Raw genomic sequence first — 26,929 nt, 5'->3', positions numbered from 1 at the left:
GTTCATCTGTTCGCTAGTTGTTGGGGATGCGGTCGGTACCTGAGCCCATCACTGCCGTACGAACCAAGGGGTGGGCCGAAAAGAACAACATACCGAATCCTTCGGGTAAGATTTCTTCTAGCGGCCGCAACCTTCTTTGCAAGAGGCGCAAATACAGGGTCTTGATTCCCAACGGTCTCTCTTTTGTGACCGACAATGCATGAGTTGGGTGAAGTTGGAGATGATAGATGGAAGCTATGTAGTATCCGGAATAGGGTGAATACTGACCCGAGGATGCAGCTGAAGACCCTGGACATGTGTCAACTCGTCCAGTGGAATCCTGGATGTTGATGAGACTACTAGCCAGGGGCACAGTTATATCACGGGGGTGGCTGTGGACTGTCCTGTGTTGCCTGTCCTCATGCCTCATGGCGCCCCGGGGGGGGTCTTTGCCTTTTGAGGCTGTGCATGGGATCAGTGTTAGAAGGAAGATAGGATGGAGAATGTTGTCCAAGCTCACATCAATCAAGTGGAGTAATCGGTCTTATTTTCTTTCCGCTTACATTAAAGTTTCTTGCTAGAATCGGTCATATGCGCTTCGGTCAGGCTGTGTTATGATTGGCTCTATCTATTTGCCTTGGCGTTGGTGATCTCTCACTTCGAGCGGCAACGTCGGGCAATGCGGCTTTTCAGTGCGGCAAATTGTTGCATAGCTCTTATTTTGACATATAAACATCGCCGTTCGTTCACATAGGTTATTCTTAAGAAGGGGATGTGTCTGTGAAACTACGTTTAGTTCTGTTATGTGAGTCGGCATGTTCCTGCCGTTGATATATTGGCAAAACATAGAGGTCGAAACGACTATATCATATCCCACTGTAGCCGGTTTCGATTGATTATCCTTACATTTCAAGCTTGTTAAAGGCTGGGTGCTAATATAACCATCAGAGTTGGCAATTATGGCTCTAAACCGGCGTGGTATAGGGTAGTCTACTTTACTCCAGTTGCTGGAACCTCGCATCGATCAGGTATGTATGTCAAGAAGCATAGTAGAAAGGAATAAATTTCTGTGGTATTCCTATAGACTGACACGTTCTCGCCTTATCGTGATGATGAAATTGTGTATTTTGTTGTATCCGGTAGCGAAGCTTGGCGTCAACTGGTGAATAGTTAATGGTTTACGAGTTTGATGACACGAATAAACAAATTACGAGGGATACGGGTTTACACCCTATGATCTATCGACTAGAAGAGCATTCAAGGGAAAAGGCCAACGACTCATCCTACAACTAAAACAAGAAAAAGCAACACAGACATACTTGTATTGTTATTCTCATCACGGGGTCATGCTGAAAACAGCCTCAAAGGCGATGCCCTTATGTAATCCAATAGAAACCCGGCACGCGATCTGGGTCATTCACGGTCTAGGAACCAACCACCTGTCGTCATTGCAGGTACACTCTCTAGTAAGACACACCAGCCTGATATTCAACGAACATTCAAAGTACTGCTTCAAGACGGGCTATTCTCTTCTATTCACGGATAGATTCGCTTAACTGGGCCACAAAGAACACCCGTACGAAGCTGGTTGGTACAAAGTTGCGCCATTAGCGAAATAGAGTGGTCGCCAGGCAGCGACCGCCTCTATCCTTGAGAAGAAGAAAACCTGCAACTACGAACTAAGAATTACACCAGAAAGATCTTTGTTTTCCCTCGTTACATACGGTACAGAGTCGCAGCATCAACGCGATCAAGATACCAAGATCCTCCCTCCCATAGCCCACTGCTCTGAACAACAAAACCCCCGCCAATAGTGACCCCGCGATAGAGCATCAACCATGTCATCCTTCATCGTCAAGCTTTGGGAGGACATTTTCACCCCAGGCCCGACGCCCACCATCCTCAAGGCCGCGAATGCCTCCTTTGCCGCTCTCCAAATCGTCCTATTCTGTCTCCTGCTCGCTACGTACAATATCCATTGCGTCATTCTTTCCATCCTCTGTGGTGGTTTGTGGTGGAGCGTCAACTGGTTTGCCGCCGAGCTTGCCATCGCCCAGCGAGAGCAGCGTGAAAAGGAGGAGAAAGAGAAGCAACAACAGAAAGAGGTGTCGGGTAACGATGGTGAAGACAGCGAGACGGAAGTCGAGACGACTGTCCCGAGCAAGCCGTCTCCCGTCGCCGCGACAACTTCTGACGTTGCTGTAGCTGCTGCTGGTGGAGTCCAGCCTCTTCAGTCAAAGGGCGAAGTGAAGCAACGTTCTGGGGCTACGGGTACACAATCAAGTGTTAGTACGGAGGACGAGTGGGAGAAGGTATCCGAAGCTGAGAATGAGAAGGACAAATAGAATCACTGTATACGCGGTTCAGGGGACACCAATTCAGACCATGAGGTGGGATGGTACGGATGCGTTAGTGATTTCATAGAAAGAGACGACACTGGAGGAGGATACCCCTTGCGACATCTGTGATTTCTGGCGTGTATGTGGTTAGCGTAGTCACATCTTTCTATCTTAGATATCAATTAGAGCCGAACTATGGTGATGAACTCTAGTCACGCATATCATGATCGTTGACATGCTCTACACTCATACCACACTCAAATACAGCTACGACTCACTATATGAGTCTCAAGCCTATGCCGATAATGACCTATGCGCCAATACACCAAAACAATATCCAACCCCAAAGTCAGATGAGTCATGAACAAAGAATTGCAGCATAATTAGCAAGAACACAAGTAATACACGATAACCCCGCAGAGTTGTCCATCTTACATGACTTTTAGCTTCCGGGTCACATATGCTGCAACCAAACTGCTCATGGCTCCGATGAATAGGCACACCGCAATGGCGTTTGGACCATCCGGATCCGGCTGCTTCTTTTCATCACCCGCGAGCTCGGGACTCTTTCCAGGCTCGAGGACCGCGAACACGATGGTAGATATGAACGTACCAACAAACTGTGGCAATGTCGTATAGATGTTTAGGATGCCGAAGTATATACCCGATAACTCGCCTGTAGAAGCCGTAGATGGCATGCCAACCTCTGAACCGTGGTCAAGCTGCAAAGCTGCATCATCGTGGCTGATCTCGGAGAGCTCAATGTCGGGCTCGTCCGAAATGCGACGATATGCACCATCTGATCCGGCGCCACCTCCGAGCTTATTGACCTCGACGCCGAGGAAAGCACTCGGAGCCCACATGGCGAGAGTCCAAGGTCTAAATACGTATTAGCATCATACGGAGGGCGGAGAGCTGCTGCCAGACTTACATGCCGCATAGACACACCAGAACAGTCGCAAATCGGAAGCTGGTTGCAAATGGCGCCAAGGACATGGACGCAGCAAACATTATGTGCCCAAACATCCAAGCCGTCAATAGATCAGGCTTTACCTTGTTGAACCGTGTCAAGAAGCCTGCGATTGCCTGAGGAGGCCGGTGGGTAAAGGAGTTGTCCTCAGGAGACTGGACAAACATGGGCAAAATCCAGGCACCTGCAAATGTGATTACGGAGTAAATAACAAGCGCATTGCTTCCTATGCGCCCAATGGCACCGAGAGTATCCTTGGATTTCCTCGCATCGGCAGGCACGTCGTAACGAAAGTATGTTTCACCAACCCATGTGGTACTATAGAAAAGAAAAGGGAACCAACCAATCCAAGCCCAGAACTGTGCCCAGCAGATGGCTTGAATTCGAGGAGGTAGGTTTAGAAGTGTCGCCCAGATTTGGCGAAAGACTTTGAAGCGACCCTCATGTTGGGCTGGTTTGGAGGCTACCAGCACCCGCTCTGTAACGGCCCAGCAAGTGAGTGACGTTGAACTCAGAAGAGCAATGGTCGAGATGACTGTGAGCTGTTTGAACTGAGTATCGCCGAGCGTGGTTCCAAAAAGCTTCAATAAATCTACAGCCCCGGCACCATACGCAATCATATGACCAATTGCAGACATACGGCTTGCTACAAAGAAAATTAATTCGACTCTCATTAAAGCAACATGTGTAAACTTACACCAAGCCGCCCCCGTCTGCTGTTTGTCGATTGGTAACGTATCAACAATGAGACTCTTGGAGCATGACATAACTGAAAAAGTCGTTAGTTTTGGCGGAGCTAAAGAGACGTTCATGGCACCATACCGGCATTAATAGCGAAATCAACAACATAGATGGCCAATACAGCCAATACTATCGTAGGTCGCTTGGCAGCCTCATCATCGGTCACCACGAAACCGACAATCTCACGAGTAAAGCCTAATACCAGGAGGCTTATAGCAACAATAATGGAGCCAACGACCATCAACGGTCGCCGACGTCCCCATTTAGACTTACTCTCGTCCGCAATGACGCCGACAACAGGCTGAACTATAAGACCGGACAACGGCCCAGCAATCCATACTAGAGATGTGTTGCTTTTGGTTAAACCAAGATTAAGCAGATAGGGCGTGCAGTCTAAACACTTTTCAGCAAGGTATGCCAGGAGATGATGAAACTGTAGACTTACATGTCATTTCGATACCCCATGTGAAACTAGATGAACCAATGTTAGGAAGCCAGCTCAAATTGGATCGCTGTTGCTGCAGCTCGCAGGATAAGTAAACGTACGTTATGCCAATAGTAACGAAACTCAATAAAACCATGCGCACAGCCTCAGAGTTGCCTCTGATTGCAGGCTGTCCTGACCAGCTGGCCATGTTGGCCCGATTGCGCCCTTGAGGTTCAAGGCTAATGTTATCCTGGCTGTGTCTACCCGAGCTATTGCGATCGTATGAGTCTCGCTGCGGATGGACGCCGTAAACCTCGGTACCGGTCGAAGAGGGAGTTGGCACTGGCGGCGAATAATCTCGGGGTGAATACAGAACGTCGATAGATACGGCAGAAGCTGGGGGAGATATCGACGGTGTTGGAACAGGAGAAATTGAAGACGAGCGGGATGTCGAGCCTGCAGCAGGTACACTCGGGACAGTGAGGTGAGTATTAGACTGAGGATACGAATGACGTAAATCCTGTTGAGAAGTTTGATGCTGTAAAGTTGACCATGAGCCTTGATTCTGTTGACAATGAAGCCGAGACTGGAATTCAGCCACGTTGTGGTTATGCTGCAACGGTCCAAGTTCCTGATGACGATGCCGCTGCGGGTACTCGCGATCGACCGCCAGCTCTTCCGGCGAGCTTGTCGCGGGCATATTGTGTAGGTAGTGTGGGGTCATGAAATGGGGGAACCTTGAAAGAGTTAACAGTACCTTTTCGCGAAGCTTCTTGCTCTGCCAGGGGTTAAATTGAAGCGAAAGACTTGGCAAAGCTGTCGAGTAATGTAGGAAGGGCAAAGTAGAGATGCCAGACTTGCAGCTGATGGTTGGTAGTCACCAAGCAGCCAGGATTGATTGGCACCATGAAAGGTACACTATAGAGTACTAGGTAGAGAGGTACCTTACCTATTGCTCTAGCGCTGTGAGCGGTGGTAGTATGTCACCCCCGCCCCCTTTCTCCTGCAAGGGCGGGACCCGTGTGTTTACCGCAGTGGATCTTTCTAACGTTCCAGTCTGGGGGTATTAGTTCCAAGTCACATGTCAGAGTTATCATCTACCAAACGGTAGATGAGTACAGGTATGATGAACATCAAATGTTAATCAAGTGTTAGTCGGTACCAAGACAACGAAATAATGATGCTCAAACCCAATAAGAGTGCCAAAAGACACCATACAAAGATCTTGTCACCAAGATAACAATACAAGACCGCACATAACGATACACGTGACCAAATTTAATAATTTAAGCTTCATCATGCTTGGGCCACTGGGATCTTATTCCATATCTTGGTCAATACGATTTTTTACATTTCCTCCCCTGGTAGGAAGATGCAACCGAACTTCGTGGCCAAGCAAGCACTACCCGCCCAAGTTGTTTTCGGGTTCATCCCTCGTTATTCACACCTGAAATCTTACATACGTTGGTATTTTGCTCTGAACGCCTGGCTCCCCTGCTTTAAAAGTCAAGGCCCCAACCACACCTCTCTTTCATCCCATGTTTCTGCTTTCGCGTATAGGACACTGAAGGCTTTTACCCAAATACAAGCCCAAACAAACAAATGAAAACTGAACCAAACGACACATTGTCGAACAGTGAGTTCAGCATAAATAGGAGCTGAAGGTTGAAGAAAAGGCGAGGATGAACTCATAGAAGACAAATGCTAAAAATGCTGATCAAGATGGATGCGTCTTAGGACCGGGTAAGTCTCGCTGCAGTTTCAAATCGTAATGTCCGTGTAATAAACGCCCAAGCTCCTTCCTTGAATCCTAGTATAAATCTTGGATGTGTTGCGTAGTTGATAAGATAGCAGTTTGGGGCTGTGGTTATGAATCAGCGAGCCTGGCAAAATGCTTTGACCAAATCCACCCGACGCGATCGTCCGGATCATCCTGGTTCTTTGCTAACCAGAGCTCTCCTTTCTCACCGAGGACGTCGAAGATCTAGACTAGCAGTTAGCACCCAAAAAACCGAGGTCATTTGTGAAGTGAGTCAACTTACTTCGCCGGCCTGATATACCAAGTACGGATAACCAGCTTCGTGTTTTGTCGTTGCAATATTGAACTCAAAGAGGGAAGCCGCTAGCCAAAGCACATTGTACCCGTCGTCTGTGGGTCCTCGCTCCCTTGAAGATGCCCGAGACGATCGAGCACTATCCTCAGGTCCGTCAGCTGGTGGCAAAGCTGAGTGGAAAAGCCCCGAAAACCGTCGGCCCTCTTGAGATTGATTCTGTGAACTGTAGGTCGTATGGGAGTCTCGGAGCTGTTGTGTAGCTGAGTCTGAGCTCTGTCGTGGAAGTCCCCCAGAGTCAAAACTTCTGCCTGTACTGGGTCTCGTAGAGGCGGCGAATGATCGCGTGCTACCAGGAAGATCTGGAGAGAGAGGAGATGCAGTGCCCTGCTGGTGGTTCCCGATACCCGAATAATAGTCACGATAATAATACTGATGTGGACTAGGGATGTTCCCAGCAGTGACACCTGTAGGCGATGCAGTATACGAACCGCTGTGGCGTTTTGTGAATTCGGGTGCAGGAACGCTTGGGGCCTGTTCACCGCTGATTGAGTGACCTCGACCCCGCGAATCACTCTCAGACGGACGTGATCGCATCCTCATGGATGATGACTCTTCGGTACTCCGTGTGGTTGACTGAGAAATTCGACCCCGATACATGGGATTGAGGATACCAATACTGGCTAACTGCTCCTGTTGATAGGGGAAGTCGCGTTGGAAAGTTGCCACGACCTCCTTAAGATCCGGCATATCAGGACAGTCGCCCAAAACTAGTTTCATCTTGTCCTTCCATATCCCATACCATCTCGTTTGGATGTTGACAAAGTTACCCAGACAGATGTTGCCCACCTTTTCAGTTAAAGCAGACAGCTTGGGGAGCTCTTTCTTCAGCGTATCGTTCAGAGCATCGTACTGCTCAACAAGTTCGTTGAGTTTGGAGTCAATACTTTTGCCCGCGCGCTTTAGCTGTTCGTATCGCTCGTAGTCCACGCGGCGCTTTTGGCGTTTTTTCATTGCCAAAGACGGGTTACCATAGGCTTTGATAACATGTTCGAACGGCTCAATGACATGTTTTCGGACTTGCGATAACTGGTATCCGTCAGTACTCTTTTCGACAAGCGTCACTCAAGCAATCAACGTACATGTTCCTCAAGCGCAACCTTTTCAAGATCTCGCATCGAGATATTAAACTGGACCCACTTGCTTTCAAGCTCAGGATGGTTTCCTGGCTGTAGCCTCATCACCAATTCAATGGACGACAGATACTGCAAAAATTCGTGGACATAGGCAGATACCTGCCTCGTGTAGAATTCGACATCTCGGAGGACAACTTGTAGTCGCAGATAATCGTCGCCAAATTTCTCGTTCAATTTGGCATATTCGGAATCTTCACTTGTTCGGGTACCTGACGCTTGGAGCTTGTCGACTCTTTTACCGAATGCGCGCGCGAATCCTGCCTTAACATCGGATTCCTTTCGCTTTCTGCCGACGATCTGGCCGACAAGTTCGAAGTTCTTTTTGGTTTTGTTGATCTCGATGATGGCCGTCTCGAGGATCTCTTTAGCCTCAATTAGGCCTTCTCGATCGGGATGATCCTGTGGGGTGTGCTGCAACAGCGTTATAATGAGATTTGGATACTTGGTGATGCGCTGCATTGGTTTAATTAAGAGTGAGTCCAGGTCCCATGCTGCAGTCAGGTCCTTCGCAACTTCGTTACATTCATTGAGCCAGACTTTCACCGTGGGATCCTGTTGTATCTGGATGAGTCGTTTGGCTGCCCCATCACTGTTCCTCAAGAAGCCCTCATGAGCGAGCTTCATCTTCTCCATATTGGCTTTGAAAACAGGGCCGATCAGGACGGAGCGATCTTTGGTATCATCAATATCAGCAGGATTAAACTGCGAGGGCTCCGATATCAATGTGCCTTCCCTAGCAAGCGCAGACCGCCGGCTCTGCATCGTGTAAACAGCTAGAACTGCCTCTTTGATCTGCGCAAAGAAGGAGGTGTGGAATGCAATGATCTCATCCGTGTTCCGGAAGATGAGCTTCACAGTGTTGGCGTCGAGCTTTGGGCAAGCCTCTGCTGTCCCTTTGTATATCTCTTCGACAATATTCATGTCGCGCACGAACACAGCTTCAGTGTCAACAAGCTCTTTTATAACGTTGCGTCGTTGAACAAGTCGGTGCTTTTCCTTTCCTGTTGGACCCTGTTTATCATATGTTTCGGAGTTTGCATCTCCGTTCAAAGTGGTTGCATCCGCGAAATACTGATTATGGGTTGACAGGGATGTGGTGTCCATCGATTGAGGCGTGGTCATCATGGGAATGTAATCTTGCGACCCTCTTTCAGAATTGACAAATGTGCTTCCACTTTGGGACTGCTCATAATAAACACCTGATGCTCGTTGCGAATTGCAAGCGGAGCCGGATGTTGAAGCCGGTATGGGGGGAGGTTCGTGATTAGGGGATGGGAAGTACGAGAAGCTCTTGCTGGCTCTGTTGGAAAGATAAGGAATGGAAAACCCATCTCCAGTGTCTAGCTCCGGGAGTTGATGACTTAGATACGGCGACTGGGTCAAGTCGGTAGAGGGTCGGATCTCCGGTTGACTGTTGCGAATTTCCAAAGGTCGCTCGACAGGTCGGCTATTTCGATGGATAGATGTTGTTTCAAAGATTGTAACATGGCCATGATCTCCAGTTTCGTTCTCGTCATCATCGGGAAACACTGGTGAGCGCCCCGCTGGAGACACGTCGCCACTATTGATCGAAAAGTCAGTCCACGCTGACTGCTGACTTGTTCTATTCGTCGTTGACAAAGTCGGTACCATAAGATTTGTTGAAATCTCCGGCCGCTGCTGTTCATCATAAGCATAATGAGGCTCGTTGTTGGTATCCAGAGATTCACAAGTCGAGGCACGATGTGACGAGAATTGGTCGTCGGACGGGACCTCTGATCTACAGTCGTTTCTGCCGGCCTCTTCTGCGTCCTCGGTACAACTGTCAGTGAAAGCATCATCGTCATGAAAGCGGCGATACTGCCTCGTTGCTTCATCGTATTCCGAATCAGAATGGCAGTCTGATTCATATTGGGGCTCAATTCGTGGGAATGGGACCGTTTCTTCAAGGCTTTCAGCCGCTCTTGGTTCGTCATTGGGTGGCAGAACGGTGATTGTAGTTTTGTAGGACTCAACACCTGGTTGGGGCACGTCTGCTTTGGCCTGAATATCGAATGCTCCAGGGATGAAAGGCGTAATAACCTCATCATGCTTCGACAATGCGTGTTCAGCTACATCAACGGTATTGGATGCGGATTTTGGTCGAACTGGCGAGTCAGGGTCATCCTCGAACGGGTAATGATACTCGGCCTTCGGAGGAGATGCAGACTTCTGTGCTTGTGGACTGGGCGGCTTGACAACCGTGATGGGAACTTCGAGCGGCGTCTGTGAGGACCTTGGAGGGGTAATTTGAGGTTCGTTATCGAACTCTGTTGTTTCTGATGCTATCGAATCGGCAGTTGGTGGTCGCTCTGGTTCACCAATAGGAGGGCTGAGGGCTGGAAAGCTGCCAGGAACACCCAGGGTGGGTGAATCAAAGTCTTGAGCCGATGACTCGTCGGTAAAAGTTGCCTGGGAGGTCGCAGTGAGCATCAATGACGCTGGTGGTAGTGCCATTGCGATGTCAACCGGACTCATCGTTGGGTCATCCAGAAACGGTGAAGGTTGATCTCGGCGTGGCTCTCCATCAGGTTGATCGTAAGACACCTCATGGCTACCTGGGAATGCAATAGTATCTGAGAGGTCAACCACGTTCAAGGCATTTTGCACTTCTGTGGCACTTGAAACCTCCGGGCTCAAACTTCGCCCACTACCAATCCTGAACTCTGACGATACTAAATGGTCATCTGGAAGGGGCGGAACTGGTGGAATATCGGCGGGGATCGGTGACTCTGTAGACTCTGTAGCATTAGGCTCTGGCGTAACAGATGGTGAATTCGAGTTTGAAGAAGTAGTGGCAGTAGCCTTGGCCCTGGCAGCAGCCTCCATTTCCCTCCGCCTTCGGTCTACTGCCTTTTGTCGTGCCTCGAGCGCTTGGCTTTCTCGAATGGACTTCGTATAAGCTAGTCGGATATGTTCTCGTCGCTGTTCAAAATCAATCGGTCCTACAGAGATCTTCCGCCGGCGCGATGATGGTTCAGCTATCCTGGACTGCGGAATGGATGTAGGATTTGGTGACCTAGCCCTTTCCACTGCCCTCATCCGAGAGCTTGCCGTTGTAGCCACGGAAACGGGTTGACGAGGCCGAGAACTTCTGAGAGGAGGGGACAGCTTCGGGGGAGGCGCTATGATATTTGCCTGAAGGCGATTGTTGTTCGTTGGTGTGACCAGAGTTCGAGGTGCCGCCTTTCGAGCAACGCCGCTTTGAGTTGGAGTCTTTGCCCTTGTCGTCGGATTTCCTGCCCTTGATGTTCGGCCATTCACTTGCGGTCGTTTGAGAGCTGGTGAGTTCGAACGCGTCGAAGGTGTTGAATCACTGGGGCTATTCACTTTTCTCACAGAGCGTGGCAGTTTGGATGTAGATCCAGCACTCGAGGTATTGGTCGTCGGTGATTTTCGAGAAGGGGTTTTACGAGAGACCGGAGGTACTGAAGGGGATCTTGGGATGTCGCTATGTGACCGTGTGTGGCCTTTTTGAGGGGCCTGGGTAGGTTGCCCGTTGTTATCGTGGCCGTTGAGGCTACGATACCAGATACTTGGGGACGAAGGCTCGGCGACATCTGGTGGATCAGATAGGCTTCTTTGATGGCTAAATGGATGGTGTAAGCTGGATTCAGATGTCCTTCTTGGGCGAACGCCCTCAATTCCATAGCCAGCGGTGGGAAAATTGTGTTGCTCGGGAAGAATCTCGCCGAAAAGCAAGCCTTGAGAACGCGAAGGTGTGGGGGAGATAGAAGAAGAAGTCGGTTGTTGTGGTGGAGACTCTGGCGCCAAGTTGGACGTGGGTTTGGAGGCATTTGAGTTTCCGCTAGCAGTACTTCGCGGTTTCCCTATACGACTGGCAAAAGACTGAGAATTATTCGAGACCTGGTCCTCGGCAACATATCTTGACCTCTGGGAGCGGGCTGATGAGGACATTGTTTGCTTGCTGAACGAGTTTGAACCATCACGTAATGTCGAGTAAGACGTTGCACCATTTCGCGGTTGTGGACTGACACCAACATCTTGCCTAATCTTAGCTGCAGCTCCCGTATGCGCCGGGGCACGGGGAATTGATGAAGGTGCAGCACCATTCTGGTCGAAGCGCCTTTTCAGATCCCTCACACTGGGGTGAGTTCCAGTGGGTTTGTAGCCAGGAAGAGCAGGCCTGTTGTCGACAGGATTTGACGTGGAACGCATATTGATCTCTGTTTGCGATGTAATATGAAGTTTTGGCATTAAGCCATCACCGTTGGAGCGCAATGATGGACGCAATGCCGAGGCACCGATAGAGAGGGACTCTTGATTATTGTGGTACGTTCCCCGATAGCTTTTGTAGAAGTCGTCGGGGTTTACGGGGGCGAAGGCATGGTGGGCTCCTGTAGAAATCGAATCGTACTCGTCGGCGTGAGGCACAGGAGGACGGGAAGAGGCGCTACGTTGGTCGAAATGAGATGCAGGAGCGGCGGAAGGCGAAGAATCGGGGAGGTAATGACGGCGGTCGTGAGATAGCTGATCGTTGAGATAGTCTTGTCTGAGGTCAGTGGTGTGGTCGATGCGACGATTGTGGTCGTTATCGTGATCGTAAGGGCGCTGATTTTTATTATGTTGGGAGAGGTGATGAAGGTCGTGGTGAGGCTCGAGATTGGGGTTTCGAAAGCCCGAGTCTACATCCTGTACGTCCGCTTGGAGGCCCGCGTGAAGGGCCTTATCCATGTCGTTATCCATGGTGGCCTGAGCATCGGTCAGGCTCGTCGAGCGGAGCGACTGGTTGGGGGACTATAGACCCATGCAGAGAGCATCGATGCGTTGGCGTTTAAGCGTTGTGCGGGCGTTGGCGTGAGGCGCACTTGATAGGTGTGAGGATAATTATTGTACTGTAGGTCCTGGAGTCAACTGCAAATGGGCCTGAAGAGTGTAGCGACCAGGGGGTATAAGAAAATCAATGGCCCTCACAAGCTCACAACTGCAGGATCCAACCGTGGACAAGTGAGCAGGAATAACAAGATGGGGGCACCAAGCTAGACCAGTCCCTGGAAGTCGAACGACGTTCGGGATGGGAGGGTCGAAAATCGAAGTGGACACTCTTAGTGGATGCTGGTGCTGGAATCAGCCGTTCCAACTCGTCGTATGCAGGCCAACTTTCTGCTAGGGGCTTCGACGGTGGACGGGGATGCTGCCAGTCAAGCGCTTTATTGATACAGGTTAGTCTGAAGAGTGCTGTGGATGGAGTTGCATGTGCGTGCATAAGGCAATCACCTGTATCCAGGTAGCCAGGCCAGAGAGCTGAGGGCACAAACAGCACAGAGTAAGCGGGTCGAATGAGGCTCGAGGGTGGATGATCCTTGAGAAAAGGGAGCAATAGGGGCCTAATAAGCGGGATCACTTCCTCAGATGGGCGACAGTTCGGTAGAAGAGAGACACAGAGACAAACCAACACCAAGATAATTTACGTAGAAGGAGTGGTATGGAAGACGCGATCTTATGAAGGATAAGCGATTTTGAACAGAAAACTTACTATTACCCTTGTCGTCGGGTATGATATCAAGTGAAAGCACAGTTACAGTATCAATACCTTAGTCAACAGCGTTCAAATGGGATTTCCATTGGATTGGGGATTGCCCGCAGATGGGGCGGTTCCTCCTCAGTGGAAGTACCTAGGGAGGTGCCTGCAGAGCATGGAAACAACGGCGACGCTTTTGGTTGGATGTAAGTCCATCCCTGATCAATCACATCAAGAGAATACTTCATAAACCGCGCACAACGGCACTCATCAAGTAGCGTCGACAACACCTCCACATTTCATGACCACGCATTTGGCATTCCCGTATCTTATGTACAGCCGCTGAACAGGTAGCTTTGAACAATGGACTGTCGACCGAGGGCCGCTTGTTGTGGCCAGCCTAAGAAAACTTTGTTGGATAGCAGGGCGAGGGACCAATAAAGGAACACAGGACACTTGAAGAACCTCATGGTCGCATCCGACATATGAAAGCGAACACCATGTCCTAGCGACTACAGAGTCGAGCATACCTAAGTATCGCAGCCGAGTTGCGTTTCTCAGACCAAGCTAAGACTCGAAGGTCTACTGTGGTGCTTGGTTGACTTATGACGCCCCTAAGATCCAGTGTTTCTCCCCTGCATCAATTCCCGAGTCCTGCGATATCCTTACCCATGTCCCAAACTGGAGCATCTAGCCATCTGCTTCTAATACATAGATAGTTGCAACATTGGTCTTAAAACATGAGAATAACTAGTAAAGCATTTTAAAGTTTCTGTAAGTATAAATATCTCAAAAAAGCGAAAGGCCCTCCCTGTCTCCCCCCTGAAGTGTCAGGGGTTTATTGCGATCCAATCCATGGCATTGTGACTGATCTCGTAACCCACGAACCGTTTCGTGTGGCAGCCGATTCAGCAGCCTCAATTCCACCCGGTTGGACAATGTCACCCAAGTCAGTTTATCAATGAATCCAGGCTCACCAGCCCATTCATTTTTCCATGAGTTGCAATGACCTTCGAAGCGTCGAGACTAGAAACATGGCAAGTTCAACTTTCCCACTGTAGCACATTGGGCATATGTCTCATTCACCTATTGCACTTATTGCTATTCATCTATGTCAAATCGGGCAGGGAACCCCGCGTTGAATCGATTATTACTGCGTTTGGAGGAACAAATGGCGACTGTCCATTCACCAGGGCTACTCAATTCCCAGCCAGTCTTTCATCCTCTGACGTTATGCATCCCCTTTCTCGCCTTAATTACTCTCTCATTCCGTCCTGCATATCAGTTGTACCTGGAGCCAGGTACCTAGATTTACCACCCACAGGTGGAACTTTAGATACTTAGGTAGGTAGTCTTAGGTGGCTATTGGGGTCGTTTTGTCCTGGGAACTGCCTTTTGAAGAATAAACATACTAAGAATACGCGGTCCTACGCACCGTTGGCCATGAGAATCACACGATAGTCAAACCGCTCACATCTGATTTTGGTTTCATTACCAAATCCCATTGTTGTGGTGTGGTTGTTTGTGCCTGCAACTTTCTGCCCTTGGCTTACTCGTGCTTTTGGGACATTAAGTCCAAAGTGGCGCGGCTGTGGTTTTGATATATCTTATGTTTAATAAGGAAGCTTGTCCTAAGAACTTTGAAGGTACTGATGAGTAACGATAATGTGTAACAACAAATCTTCTTCCGGTCTGCTTGACTCCCGAGCTTGTGTTCTAAGGTCTTCGACTGATCGGGAGACATAGGTGCAACACACTTTGATCCGACTCTTGTGGGTTCTGCCGGTTCTTTATCAGTGGAGGCTGAGAAAGGAAAGCATTTCATTATTCATCACCAGAAGTCCGCAATGTTTGAAGCCACTTTCTATTTTCGAAGTTGTAATCTAGACGACATTCACCAAATCGTCCCCTTTTTCGTCTGTTTGATTCCCATTGTTCATCCTAGTGGCAGATCCGGGGCTCCATATCCATCAATTATCCGAGCTGACCACTTTTCAGCCTAGGTACTTAGGCTCTCGTTTTCAGGGTCTCACAAAGAAAATTGCACAGTCGCACAGATTTGCTCCGTGCTCGCCGTTCCTGCGTTGTGATACTGTGTGTGATGGTATGCAGGACCGCTTACAACGCTTCTTAGCGACCATGCCAATTTCATCTGGAATCCCAGCTTCCCCCAAAGGGACACCCCATCTACCACACCGAAAACTCTATCTCCCGCAGCAAGTATATGCAATTCTATGCTGTGGTCGCTTTCGCGGACGTGTATGGCTCGCGTTTCTTGCCCTTCTTCGCTCAGCAGCAAATTGCTTTCATGTTGCCCAACCCTCGCCGTCTCTGATGCAAACCACACTTCCTAGCCGAGATGAAAAGCAAGCATAACCACGAGGCTCTGATAAGTAGTAGAATATAGGCTTTTCCTGATTGCATCGAACAAAGTTTATTACCTGAATTCCTGTTAATGATCAGTGGCCAATTCTATGATAACGCCCAGTTAAGCGGCTGGTTGCTTACCCCTGGAACCGGCCTCACACTAAATCTGCGCTAATCCCTCTGGGGACAAGCTCCCGCTCCCACGTCTGTTAAGGATCATCCACATTGCATCAAATCAATGTTCGAATCTCTGTGGCTCATAGGATTCCACGCTAGCTTGAACAATTACACAAGTGATCATCAGAAAACACAGCGGCTTGACAACCGTTCAATGGGGAAAAAAATACAGAACAAGTATGGAAAACCAGAGAAAGCGAAAGTTGGAGACTATTGTCGCGTCGGAACGCCAAAAGCGAGCCAAGCTACTCGAGAGAATACCCGTGAGGCGCGACCTTCTGGAACGTCATTACAGCAGGGTCACCTCGTTGAGAGAATATGTCCTCTCCCAGTTACCTCATGGATCTCGACTCCGACGGAAGAAAGTGGCATTCATCGGCGAAGCAAACAATGCCAGAGAGATTGAGAAGACTTTATCACGACTCCTAGACACGTCACTTGTTTGTTTTGCCCATCAAAAAGCCGACAACGATGACACGAGATGGGAGCAATGGCTAGCATTCTCACAGAGAGAGGACGAGTCTTATGTCAGTCTTTCCGATGGGATTTCTGGATCAATATTCTCCCAAAATGAGGTCAGTATAGCATATTTATTTGTATGAAAAGTCGCTTACAATCATATAGATCGTAGATTTTGTTGTATGGCGTCTCTTCTCTAGAGAGGTTCAAGTCGGACGACGACCCAAGCACTTGTTGTGTGACGGGTTTAGGAAATCAGCCGGACCAGGCGACCAAGGAACTACAACTATTCCTGGACTCTTTAACCTCTTTCCGAACTCTAACGTTGAGGCGCTGAGGGAAAACCCTTGGCCACAATTATTGGCCCTTCTTGGCAGAGCTGGAGAGAAAATCATGATCAATCTCCTTGTTGACGCCTCTATATATTTAGAGGTTGAAGCAGGTTTCAACAATTATTATCAACTGACAGGTAAGACAGCAAAACACTAAAAGTACACATCTGACCAGTTTAGGTGTGCCACTTGCAGAGCTTGACCTTCATGGAGGCAGTCTGTCAATGGCTGAAGGATCTAAAAGCGAAGCACGCAAACCTATAGACATAACTCTAGTGAGAAGCAGAATGTTCTATGCTAAGCCATCCCTCACGGCACAAGGACACGTTCAGCCCGGCTATAAGCACATTCGTAAGTGCAGAAAGCACATCCAATCAGAAATATTATTAATGGTTTTCAGACGTGCTGAATCGGTACAAGAACGCTCCCATGTCCAACGACCTAGAGATCCAGCGCCAAGGTACAATCAAGGTGATGATGTACATATTTCCTCGGCAATTCAGACTTCACAACGTCTTTACTTCTCAGGTCGACCCCACGATAACCTCGCAGAAGTTTCAAGACTATACGTTGAGAGAAGAAGAGATTGCTCCCTATTTTCAAACAAAAGCAGGAGACACCGGGTCGCAAACGCCAAAAATACCCAAGAGGCTTCGTGGATATACTGAAGAACTTGTGAAACGCTTGCAAGTTCTCCACGGCCGGTGTTCATATATAGAGCTCTTGAAGCACCACTGCCCCTGCACTTTTGACAGGCCATCGCGAACTAGGAAGCCGAGGACCAAGAAGAGTCTCATATCGCCTCGAAAGTTTCTTTCATCACAACGCCCGACGACGGGTTCATACTACAAGTGTGCTTCATCTCAGAAGCAATCCGAGCCAGGGCTCTTGAACACGCAAGCACCAGCACTTCCATATCATAAATCCCTGGTAGAGCTAGCCACCCCGTCATCTCAGGTCTCATCGTTTTGTCAAGCCGTCTTGTCCAAGATTATCCCCGGAGATTTCTGGGGGGATGATGCCGTACAGAAACGCAACAAGTTCACTATCATGCGAAGCGTCGATCGTTTCATCAGGCTCAGGCGCTTTGAAACCATGTCGCTACATGAAATAATACAAAATATGAAGGTAAGTGTCCGTTTAGTGCGAAAGCTTGACCATGGCTAATCATTTATCAGATGGCAAAAATCTCTTGGCTTCACTCACCAGTTCTGAGCGACCAAAGACCAAGCAAAACTGATACTGCAAAGCGCCTGGAAATTTTTAATGAATTCATTTATTTCGTTTTTGATTCTCTCTTGATCCCTCTGATCCGAAACACCTTTTATGTTACTGAGTCTAACACTCATCGATATCAAGTTTTCTACTTTCGCCATGAAGTTTGGAGACATATAGCAGAGCCAGCTATGATGGAACTTAGAGCAGACATGTTTGAAGAGGTCAAGTTGGATGATGCGCTGCAGGTATTACGTTCCCGAAAGCTGGGCTTTAGCCAAGTTCGACTCCTTCCAAAAGGTAACAAACTTCGCCCCATCATGAATCTCCGGCGCAGGGTTATGACCAGGGCATCTTCAAGCAAGCTTGGGCGTAGTATAAACACTATCTTGGGTCCCGTGCATTCGTTGCTGAAGCTAGAGAAGGTATGTGAGGTGACAAACCTTCCGAGGTTGAAGCTGACTCGAAACCCAGAGGATCAACCCGTCCAAGTTGGGTTCAACCATGTTCTCCGTCAGCGATATTTATTCCCGGCTGAAACTATTCAAGCAATCTCTGGGCCCTGAATATGGTAAATTGTACTTTGTCAAGGCTGATGTCAAGGCTGCTTTCGATACCATCCCACAAGAGGCAGTTGTCAATCTGATGAAGTCCGTGCCAAGTCAGTCGAAATATACCATCATGAAACACGCAGAAGTGAAGCCTGGGGAACGAGCAGTGGTAGCTGACGACAAGTCCTCGTCCAAAGCTATCCGACGATGGCATGCAACAGCCTTGAGCGAGAAGGAAAACCCAGATTTCATCATACGGCTTGAGCAAAACCTGGCTCAAAACAAGAAAAATACTGTCTTTGTGGGCAGCGCTTTACGCAATACTCATAACATTGGAGAACTGATGCATCTTCTCAGGCAACATGTCGAGCATAATCTCGTCAAGATTGGAAAGAAATATTACAGACAGAAAATCGGAATCCCTCAAGGCTCTGTGTTATCTTCATTCTTATGCAATTATTTCTATGCTGACCTTGAAGTTAAACATCTGAACTTCCTTCGTTCGCCAGACTGCCTACTGTTACGCCTCATTGACGATTTTCTTCTAATCACCCAAGACCAGGAAAAGGCGATCAAGTTTGTCAACGCTATGCACGTGGGGTTTCCTGAGTATGGCGTTGCGGTCAACCCGACCAAGACCATGGTCAACTTTGACATGCTATTTGATGGTGAGCCCGTGCAGAAGTCTAACCATGAGAAAGGATTCCCCTACTGCGGAACCACTATAAACTGCAAGACACTGGATATCACCAAGGATAGAGACAGAGATGTAAATATTGGTACGCTCGAGAGTCATGCTTCTAGGACAATCCAAAACCAGTACTTACACCTAGAAAGATGTATCTGCTTCTCTCACGGTCGACTTCGGCCGCACACCTGGCCAAAATTTTCAGCGAAAGGTTCTAAGTTAGTCCCCTGTACCACATGGACCCAAAGAGTTGCTAATCAAGGCTCCTATGACCATAAAGACGCTTTCAAGATTCAATCTCATCTGATGTTTTATGACACATCCCATAATGCAAACCGAACCGTTCTTAACTCGCTTCGAAGTACTTTTGTTGAGACTGCGAGTAAAATGTACGCTTACTTGCGTTGCCTCGGAAAGACACAGCAACCGAGTAGTGAAATGATACTCCGTAAGTTGCTCAAACTCATAATGCGGCTGCTTTAATGTCTGATCTTCTCAAGGAACAATCGCTAAAGTGATCGACGTTGCCTTTCTGCTCTTGACTAGCAGATCTAGGGTGATGAGATATCCCCAGTACATCTGTGACGTGCGAAAATCGCAAGTTGCTCTGTAAGTGTTTATCGCTGTGCCGTTCCTTGCTTAGCAGTATCCTAATAGTGATAGAAATGCGTGCCTTGCTTTTGAGAAGGTATTGGCAGCAAAACAGACCAACTATCAGCCTGTTGTGAAGTGGCTTCGTAATGAAGCTGATAGGCTTGCTTCGGGCCAGAAATACGAGCTCCTGCGGGTTTCATGAGCTAGGCGAATAGTAAATTCAGTTGAAATGGTTAAACGATCTATCTCTAGTAACTTTGTCTCTTCTATGCACGAAGAATAGTCTAGAATATATACTATAATCGACTTACCCCTTGATTTCCCGAATATGTCGGCTGTCTGGTCAAAATATTTCTTTCGAGATGCGCTGGCTTCAAAGTTGTATACCACTTTTCCACCAGTACTTGTCCAAATGCCAGATTGGGAACATATATCTTCTCCATCGCCACCAATGATCGTCTGGGTGACCCAAACCAAGCCAGCGGAGGGGGGAAATCGGCACAGGTTCCAGAAGCCAAATACCCGAAGATGAAATATCATCGGTAAAGAAAAACGCGGTCAGACAGAGCCAGCCCAGAGTGAATACCATGTTGAATGCCTGGCGGAGTCTTCGAGGGAAGTTGGGGAAATGTTTGTCCAAATTCTGCAGCAGAATAAGCTGCAAGATAATGCCAGGAGGTTGCAGGGCAAAGAAGAGCGGACTTCTCCAGGGTTTTGTGGTTGGCATGGACGATAAACTTCCACCGGCGTGAAGTAAACCGGACTGTATGAAAGATAGACACATGGTAACGATTTGAGCACGTAGTGTTCCCCTTTGAAGATAGCCATGGTCAACGAGGAACTTTGCGGGCGCAAGAAACTGAAGACGAAAGGTTTGATGCCAGAACGCCCCCCACCAACCAGCAAGACCTCTATCAAGCACCTGCGAGATAGGACCGAAGATGTTGGTGTACTGCCATAACTCTCTTCGCATGGGATAAAAGTAGGAGAAAACATAGAACTGAAAAAGGTCATGTAAGCTAAAAATGGCATCGATGGCAGCATAGATACCAACAAGGCAAAGGAGCTCGCGATAGATGAAGCGCAACCAAGGAGGAAGCTGCCGGAGGAACAAAGGGAGCTCAAGTTCTTGATCGGGCCCGTAGGCACAGTAGGGATCCTTGACCATCGCAACAGAGCAAAAGTCCAAAAGAAAAGTGAGGAAGAGGACTCTGTGAATACGGTTACATACGAACTCCCTCTCGGTCAAGTTACGATAATAGCCACTTCTAGACACAATGGGCATGTTGTCGAAGGATACACGATCCCCATCACGAATATTGCTTGGGATATCTGGTCTTGGTACGGAAGAGATAGAACAATTCCAGCCTGGAGAAAAAGCTTAGCCGGGAACCTCCTTGTAAGTGCTAGATAGTCGTTTCAAACCTACCGATTTCCCTAAAGTTTGTAGCAAGGTCAAAGGTCCAGTTAAGCCGTTCACCGAACGATCCGTTTTCAGGAAATCTCTGCCAGGCGTAAACCACATCTTTGGAGCTCCCATTCTTGGCATGGGTTTCGGCTTTCCCTGAAAGTGCAATGTCTTCGTGGCAAGGCTTTCTCTGTCGAATCACGCGTTCTTGGTTGGAGACATTGGCAACATTGATGGGCAGCTGTTTTGTAGATGCTTGCGACTTGTTGCCCTTGCCAATCTTGACAACTCTGGCATAGTCGAGTTGCGGATCGGTCCAAACCAAAAGATTCAGAGTCATCAAAATACCCCATCCGCCCATGAGACCTGACGCATATGCTGGGGCGACGTTGTAGCTAGACATATGCCGAATCATATAAGCATCGAACGCAACGACAAAAGTGACGACAAGCCATCGTGCGTGGTAAAGCCATGGCCGGTTTCGATGTGGAATTGCCAAATAGACCATAGGCAAAACGAAAGGACCGAAAAGACAGAAAGGAAGAACAAGGGGTTCTCTGATCCCTTTGGCAACTTCAGTATCGAACAGCGCCTTGTACTCGGCGCGGGCGATATTGCCAAGATTGGCCATAGGAGTGACTGTCATTGCGCCGACAACTTCGGAGGGTTATGCAGGGGCAAAATCTGATTGCTCCCAGTTGCAGGACTTTTCGGCAAGCTTGCTTCTCGTAGGGTTGTATTGGCGTCTACGACTCTATCATGACGCAAGCTGGTTGACAATTTCTACGAGGCGGGAACAAAGTAGCAACAGGCAAGCAATGCAGCAAAGAATTCGTACCGAACAAGTCTCTGGATTAGAAGAAAGAAACGAAACCTTGCTTAGGTGTAATTGTACCTCAGGAGTTATCGCTTCTTCATGGTACAGAAACAGGTGGCACCAATCAAAGGGTCATGGATTGTACCCAAATAGTATTTTGGCGGTGATGAGACTGTGGGGAAGTCTTTTTTCTGGGCCAAAAGTAAGAGCTATCTCCATAGACCCGTGAACGGTGCCTCAAAAACTAGGTCATATTGTAATAGTCGAGGGGCGCAGAAGCCTGATTTGTGTAGCCGTGTCTCTTTCAGCGGGCAATAGAATTGCTTTTTGCTGAGTTGACGTGTCCTTGCTGACGTTAGACAGAGGCTCATGTTGCTCCAGTCTCGAGAATCCAATGCCGAGAACACAAGAGACACTTATAGTCACTTACTTGACCAATAGCTTCTATATTTATTATTGGTGATAGCTGAGCCGTTAATTGCCGATTGAAGGCTTGTTAACTTGCACTTACGACCAGTGGTGGTCATTGAGAGTCATCTGGTCACTAATAAGGCCAGTGATTTTTGGCAGGTTTATTAGGGGCTCAGAATCCACGATAGCCCACTTATAACCATATGCATTGTCGATCTCTGGAGTGGGAGATCAAATTGGCGGATTGGGTAGTTTGTAGGTAGCTACCTAACGAGGGTGGTGTCTCAACATTAGTCAGATTCGTGGTTAGGTTAGTAGGTTGGGTAAGCCAAGACTCACGCTGACTGCGACTTCTGGATATCACAATCTGTTGCTATATCATATATTGTTGCATGCAGTGAGACTCCGCTTAGATACCATATCGGAAATTGTCCTTGCAACGAAGAATGGCTTCCACTGCAGCAGGCGATGGAGTTACAAAGCATAGGGCGTGCGACGAATGCCGTGAGTGTCTCATCATGTGTCCGAGTCGGAGACTTATCAGTCATCAGGATCCCGAAAACTCGCATGCTCCAAAGAACCCGATGGCTGTTCTCGGTGTACAAAGGAGGGAATAACATGCTTTTATTCTCCGCAGAAGCAAATGGGCCGTCCCCGAAAGAGGCGGCATGTGGATGTGGATGACGAGGCTACTCTACCAGCACCGACCATTTCCCAGCCGCCAGAGGAAGCCCTTCTATTTCTCCAGTCGGATGATAATCTGTCCTATCAGTACCTGAATCAGACGCAAACAACCGGAGATTTGCTTCTAGATCTCAACTTCCTGGACGATCCAGCTAATGCGAACGCCAATACATGGGGCTTGCAAGCTAGCCATGACACGTTTTCTTTCAACCCGCAGATCGTGGAACCCCAAGGCTTGCTCGTAGACAATGTGACATTGCCTACATTGGATCTGAGCGGTGCCGACCTCCTTGGTAGTATCAATTTTGGCAAGACAGACGCCCCGCAAGAAACAATTTCGATGGATCTCAGCAGTACACTGCAGCAGTACTTAGCAGATCAGATTGAATCCCCAAACCCAGGATTACAACAGAACTCCAACACACCGACACCACCTGACTCTAGCGAAAATGGTGCCTCTGTTGAATCCTCAGAGAGTGTGATTAGAACACCGACTCCATCTATGCGATCTGTCCCAACAGTGTCTTGCGGGTGTCTGTCATCACTTTATTTAGCCCTCGAGTCTCTTGGAAATCTGCCGGCTGAGGTTATACCAGCCATGAAAGTCGCACGGAATGCGTCCAAGGTCGCTCACGACGTTATCAAATGTAATGTCTGTTCTGCATCTCTGCATGACGAACCCACTAAGCCTCCTCCCATACAATCTTTCCAAAACCTCATGCTTCTTGGTGCTCTGGTTCCATCTGCATGCAACGCCTACGCAAGGATTCTAGAAATGATAGATGAAGAGACTGCGCTCGCCAAGCGGCAAGGACGCACCTTTTGGTTCTCATTCAAAGAAATCGGCGGCCTCTGGGGTTGCATTGGGGGTACGCCCAAGGGCTGCACGACTTATCAAAGTTACAACAACAAGGACATGCCTCCTGACATGTGGAGAATGACAATCAGGGGACTCCTTCGCCTCGACGTCTACGGGTTAGATGAAAAGGACCAGGAGATCCCAGGCGCGATGACCTATCGGCAACTTGGGCTCAAAGATGTCGTTGGGCAACTTGAGGAGAGAAGCAAAAAGAGACATGATGCTCTTGACGCACTTCATGCTGCTGGGCACGCACATGAAGCGGCTCGTGGAGTTATTTACCCGACTAAGGCTTGTTCTCCAGCAGAGCGCAATTGTACCAAAGTCCTCGAGACAGCGCGTATTGCGCTGGAAAATCTAGTTATCGCATAGGTAGAACATACAACGTAGAAAGTCCCAGAAGCTTGATTAGGGGCTGAACTACCGGAGCCAAAAATGGAAAAAATAAAAGCGCCCGGGGCGTTGCTTGTGAAAGATCTATAAGGTGAAGTTTTTGTAAGTTCAAGTGAGAGCTAGTGCTTCGGAAGCTTATATCTGAGTAGCCAGCGCGATTTTATACAGCAATTTCCCTGCTGGCGGGAGCTTACTCTTTCCAATCAGCGAAGTACTTCGGCATCCGTTGACGATACGATTGTGCCCTGTTAAGATCAAAGACCGTATATTATCATGATATGCCTTGGGAGTGACATATGCGATGAACAGGAGGCTGTCGAGCACGAGGTGACTAGTCATCGCCGACATCATCACTATGCACACAGACTTGGCTAATTGAACCTTTCATATTGAACCATCTGCGATTCTCTCATGAGATACTGTCCAACCTATTCTCTATGTCCAAGTCCCGCCCAAGTTAGATAAGAAAGCTGAAGACCTTGTACAATGCTCAAGATGCCATCCAAATGCCTAAGAACCAACGCCTGACATGCAAGTTAAAATACCGGGTAGAATAGATGCAAAGCCCCGCCTGAAAGGGTTTCAATTGATTTATGCGGAAACCTGAAAATTTGTGATGGAAAGGTGTTTAAACTTGTTCTTGGGCCTCAACTATGCCCAGAATATCGAGCTCGGCACGAACAAGGCTCTCAAACTCCTGGCGATCAATACCTGAAGCACGCGAAAGCATGAACAGGCTTCGAATACTGCGCGATACATGCTGCTTGACACCGAACTCATTTTGCGTTTGTTTGCCGGCAGACGCCTCAAGCTTAGCAACTGTTTCTGAGCCGTTGGAACTGGCGCTTGAGGCTGGGCGTGGGTGAAGGAGAGCGGCGTGACGCTCGGTATCGTGTCCGTTTTGTGTCGGGCTTGAATCACTCTTCTCGATCTCGGCCAATGTCCATGCGCCCTGTGTCTCATTAAGCTCTGTGGCTTCGGCAGATTCTTGGGTACGTCCGAGTCCAAGAGGTGGAGCAATTTGCGCAGCAGCCTCTTCCTCATCTGGGTCATGATTATCCATAGCAGGCTGAACACTATCATATTGAGCAAAATATGCGTCTTCTGCCGAAGATGCACGAACACCACAGATTTGAGAAGTAGATTTTGAAGGAGGTGCAGGCGACTGTTTCTGCGCTGGTGTCCGGGATGGAGTTGCATCGTACCGTGCCCAGTAATCATCGTCCTCCTCTTCCTCTTCTTCGTGGCCACTATGAGGAATATGCAAGCTATTGCCATGGCCGTGGCCGTTGGCGTCCTTGGCTTGGCTGGTCACCTTCTTCGCTTGTGTTTCCCTGAACTGTCTCTCGGCCTCTGCGATGCTAGATGCTCGCCCAAATTGCAAGTAAGGCGAGGGTTTGTCTGCTACAGTGACCTCGCCAACTCTCCAGCCATCGCCTCCGCCCTCAACGTCCCCAACGCAATAGACCAACTGGAAGGCCAAGCCCAGGGTGGAGAGCGCAACGAGAGCTTGCAGAGTCTCCTCATCGACCCGCCGAAAACGTATCTCTGCATCATAATCCCAGTCGACCTCGACTTCACCCGATACCGGGTGTGGCTCAAGACCACCGCCTTGGGCGATCTGAATAAGCTCAGGTATTTTTGCCTTGTCGTAACACAGAAGTCGAATCCATGGTTCGGTACTTGATGTAGATAGAAGCTTGACTCGCTGGCGAAGTATGGGGGACAAAAGTGGTAGAATACCAATCGCAGGTTCCGTAGAGATAGCAGATGGTGGGAGAGCAGGCAGAAACGGCGCAAGAAGCTGTGTTGTGTCTGGCGAAGGAAGCTGCGTGGTGGTCATTGTCAGATTGAGCGCCGCAAGGCTGGACAAGGTGCCGTTTTTGTGGTCGCGTTCTACAGAGTACACGGTAATAGATGTATGCGAGATCGACCGAGTTGAGGGTATCGTGGGAGGACTGTGTAAAGGATGGAATTTTATGTGTGACTGGAATAGTCTCGTTGGTCGAGGGAAAGATGGAGGACAGGATTAAGCGCTGTGAGACGAAGGATATTAAAATAGCCTTTCTGAAAATCTGGTTGCATGGGAAGAAGTGAGATTAAAGTGGGAGGGATTGGTGAAATATAAGAGCCGGAGGAGCATGTGCCTCCGGCAAGAGTTGTCGGCGGTGCGGCACGAGGTATCAAAGAGGCAAGTGACGTGCCATACCCATGCGTGCTCCTGTCCGAGAGAGGTCTCGGATGTCTCCAAGCTTTGTTCTGGGGTCGCAGTCTCAAATGCCCTTAGCCAATGACGGCATCGGAGCAGCAGCTTGGGGAGCAGCCTCTCGGCCGGAGCAATGGAGACTAGGTAGGCGCCCAGGATTCCTCCAGAGGTTCTTTTTTCTTTGCCCCTACCTAGGGGAGCAAGAAAACATCAGACTTCGAAGTGGGGTGTCAAAATAAACTCAGCAAAACGCACCCTAAACTTATGCTAACATACCTAAGTCCTTTTGTCAATGAGGATTGAGGCCCCGAGTTTTCTTTCCATCCTTGGTAGCAGTATGTGGTGTGGAGACGGGAACCCCACGTTTTACTCCGAGCTTAGTAGAATTATTTAACGTTGTTACAGTCATGATTGACCTATTGGTCCTCGCAGCGATTTCTTCCATGCTCATAGCTCATCAAGTTGATGCTTTATGCGCTTTATGCGCTTTATTTGACCCTGAGCCTTATGCATATACTAGTATGAACACATAGAACGTCAGGGTGACATTGTCGAACTTCTGTTT

The 26,929-nt window shown here is 48.6% G+C and overlaps 8 protein-coding genes across 8 annotated transcripts; 4 read left to right on the top strand and 4 right to left on the bottom strand.

Annotated features, from left to right (window-relative positions):
* Positions 1–1,817: 1,817 nt before the first annotated feature.
* FPRO_00912 (uncharacterized protein) lies at positions 1,818–2,324 on the top strand (the record flags this gene model as incomplete). Its single annotated transcript, XM_031221170.1, has 1 exon — positions 1,818–2,324. One exon carries the CDS (start codon positions 1,818–1,820, stop codon positions 2,322–2,324), a length of 507 nt encoding a protein of 168 aa, XP_031075560.1.
* Positions 2,325–2,749: 425 nt separating this feature from the next.
* Positions 2,750–5,156, bottom strand: FPRO_00913 (uncharacterized protein; the record flags this gene model as incomplete). The annotated part of the gene is made up of 7 exons (XM_031221159.1): positions 2,750–3,197; positions 3,250–3,934; positions 3,986–4,057; positions 4,111–4,224; positions 4,303–4,422; positions 4,475–4,500; positions 4,576–5,156. 7 exons carry the CDS (start codon positions 5,154–5,156, stop codon positions 2,750–2,752), a joined length of 2,046 nt encoding a protein of 681 aa, XP_031075559.1.
* Positions 5,157–6,323: 1,167 nt separating this feature from the next.
* FPRO_00914 (uncharacterized protein) lies at positions 6,324–12,428 on the bottom strand (the record flags this gene model as incomplete). Its single annotated transcript, XM_031221148.1, has 3 exons — positions 6,324–6,440; positions 6,499–7,596; positions 7,650–12,428. The coding sequence occupies 3 exons, from the start codon at positions 12,426–12,428 to the stop codon at positions 6,324–6,326; spliced, it is 5,994 nt and encodes a 1,997-aa protein (XP_031075558.1).
* A 1,780-nt stretch (positions 12,429–14,208) lies between these two features.
* On the top strand, positions 14,209–14,547 carry FPRO_00915 (uncharacterized protein; the record flags this gene model as incomplete). The annotated part of the gene is made up of 1 exon (XM_031221137.1): positions 14,209–14,547. One exon carries the CDS (start codon positions 14,209–14,211, stop codon positions 14,545–14,547), a length of 339 nt encoding a protein of 112 aa, XP_031075557.1.
* A 1,379-nt stretch (positions 14,548–15,926) lies between these two features.
* Positions 15,927–19,788, top strand: FPRO_00916 (uncharacterized protein; the record flags this gene model as incomplete). The annotated part of the gene is made up of 10 exons (XM_031221126.1): positions 15,927–16,322; positions 16,372–16,675; positions 16,719–16,889; positions 16,939–17,666; positions 17,717–18,178; positions 18,228–19,083; positions 19,142–19,210; positions 19,273–19,440; positions 19,493–19,601; positions 19,656–19,788. The coding sequence occupies 10 exons, from the start codon at positions 15,927–15,929 to the stop codon at positions 19,786–19,788; spliced, it is 3,396 nt and encodes a 1,131-aa protein (XP_031075556.1).
* Positions 19,789–19,959: 171 nt separating this feature from the next.
* Positions 19,960–21,640, bottom strand: FPRO_00917 (uncharacterized protein; the record flags this gene model as incomplete). The annotated part of the gene is made up of 2 exons (XM_031221114.1): positions 19,960–20,954; positions 21,016–21,640. The coding sequence occupies 2 exons, from the start codon at positions 21,638–21,640 to the stop codon at positions 19,960–19,962; spliced, it is 1,620 nt and encodes a 539-aa protein (XP_031075555.1).
* Positions 21,641–22,865: 1,225 nt separating this feature from the next.
* Positions 22,866–24,137, top strand: FPRO_00918 (uncharacterized protein; the record flags this gene model as incomplete). The annotated part of the gene is made up of 1 exon (XM_031221103.1): positions 22,866–24,137. The coding sequence occupies one exon, from the start codon at positions 22,866–22,868 to the stop codon at positions 24,135–24,137; it is 1,272 nt and encodes a 423-aa protein (XP_031075554.1).
* Positions 24,138–24,786: 649 nt separating this feature from the next.
* On the bottom strand, positions 24,787–26,001 carry FPRO_00919 (uncharacterized protein; the record flags this gene model as incomplete). Its single annotated transcript, XM_031221092.1, has 1 exon — positions 24,787–26,001. One exon carries the CDS (start codon positions 25,999–26,001, stop codon positions 24,787–24,789), a length of 1,215 nt encoding a protein of 404 aa, XP_031075553.1.
* Positions 26,002–26,929: the final 928 nt, after the last annotated feature.

The sequence above is a fragment of the Fusarium proliferatum genome (genome assembly GCF_900067095.1).
Source record: "Fusarium proliferatum ET1 genome assembly, contig: FPRO_scaffold001, whole genome shotgun sequence".
Lineage (NCBI taxonomy): Eukaryota > Fungi > Ascomycota > Sordariomycetes > Hypocreales > Nectriaceae > Fusarium > Fusarium proliferatum.
This window is presented reverse-complemented; position numbering and strand designations above follow the sequence as displayed.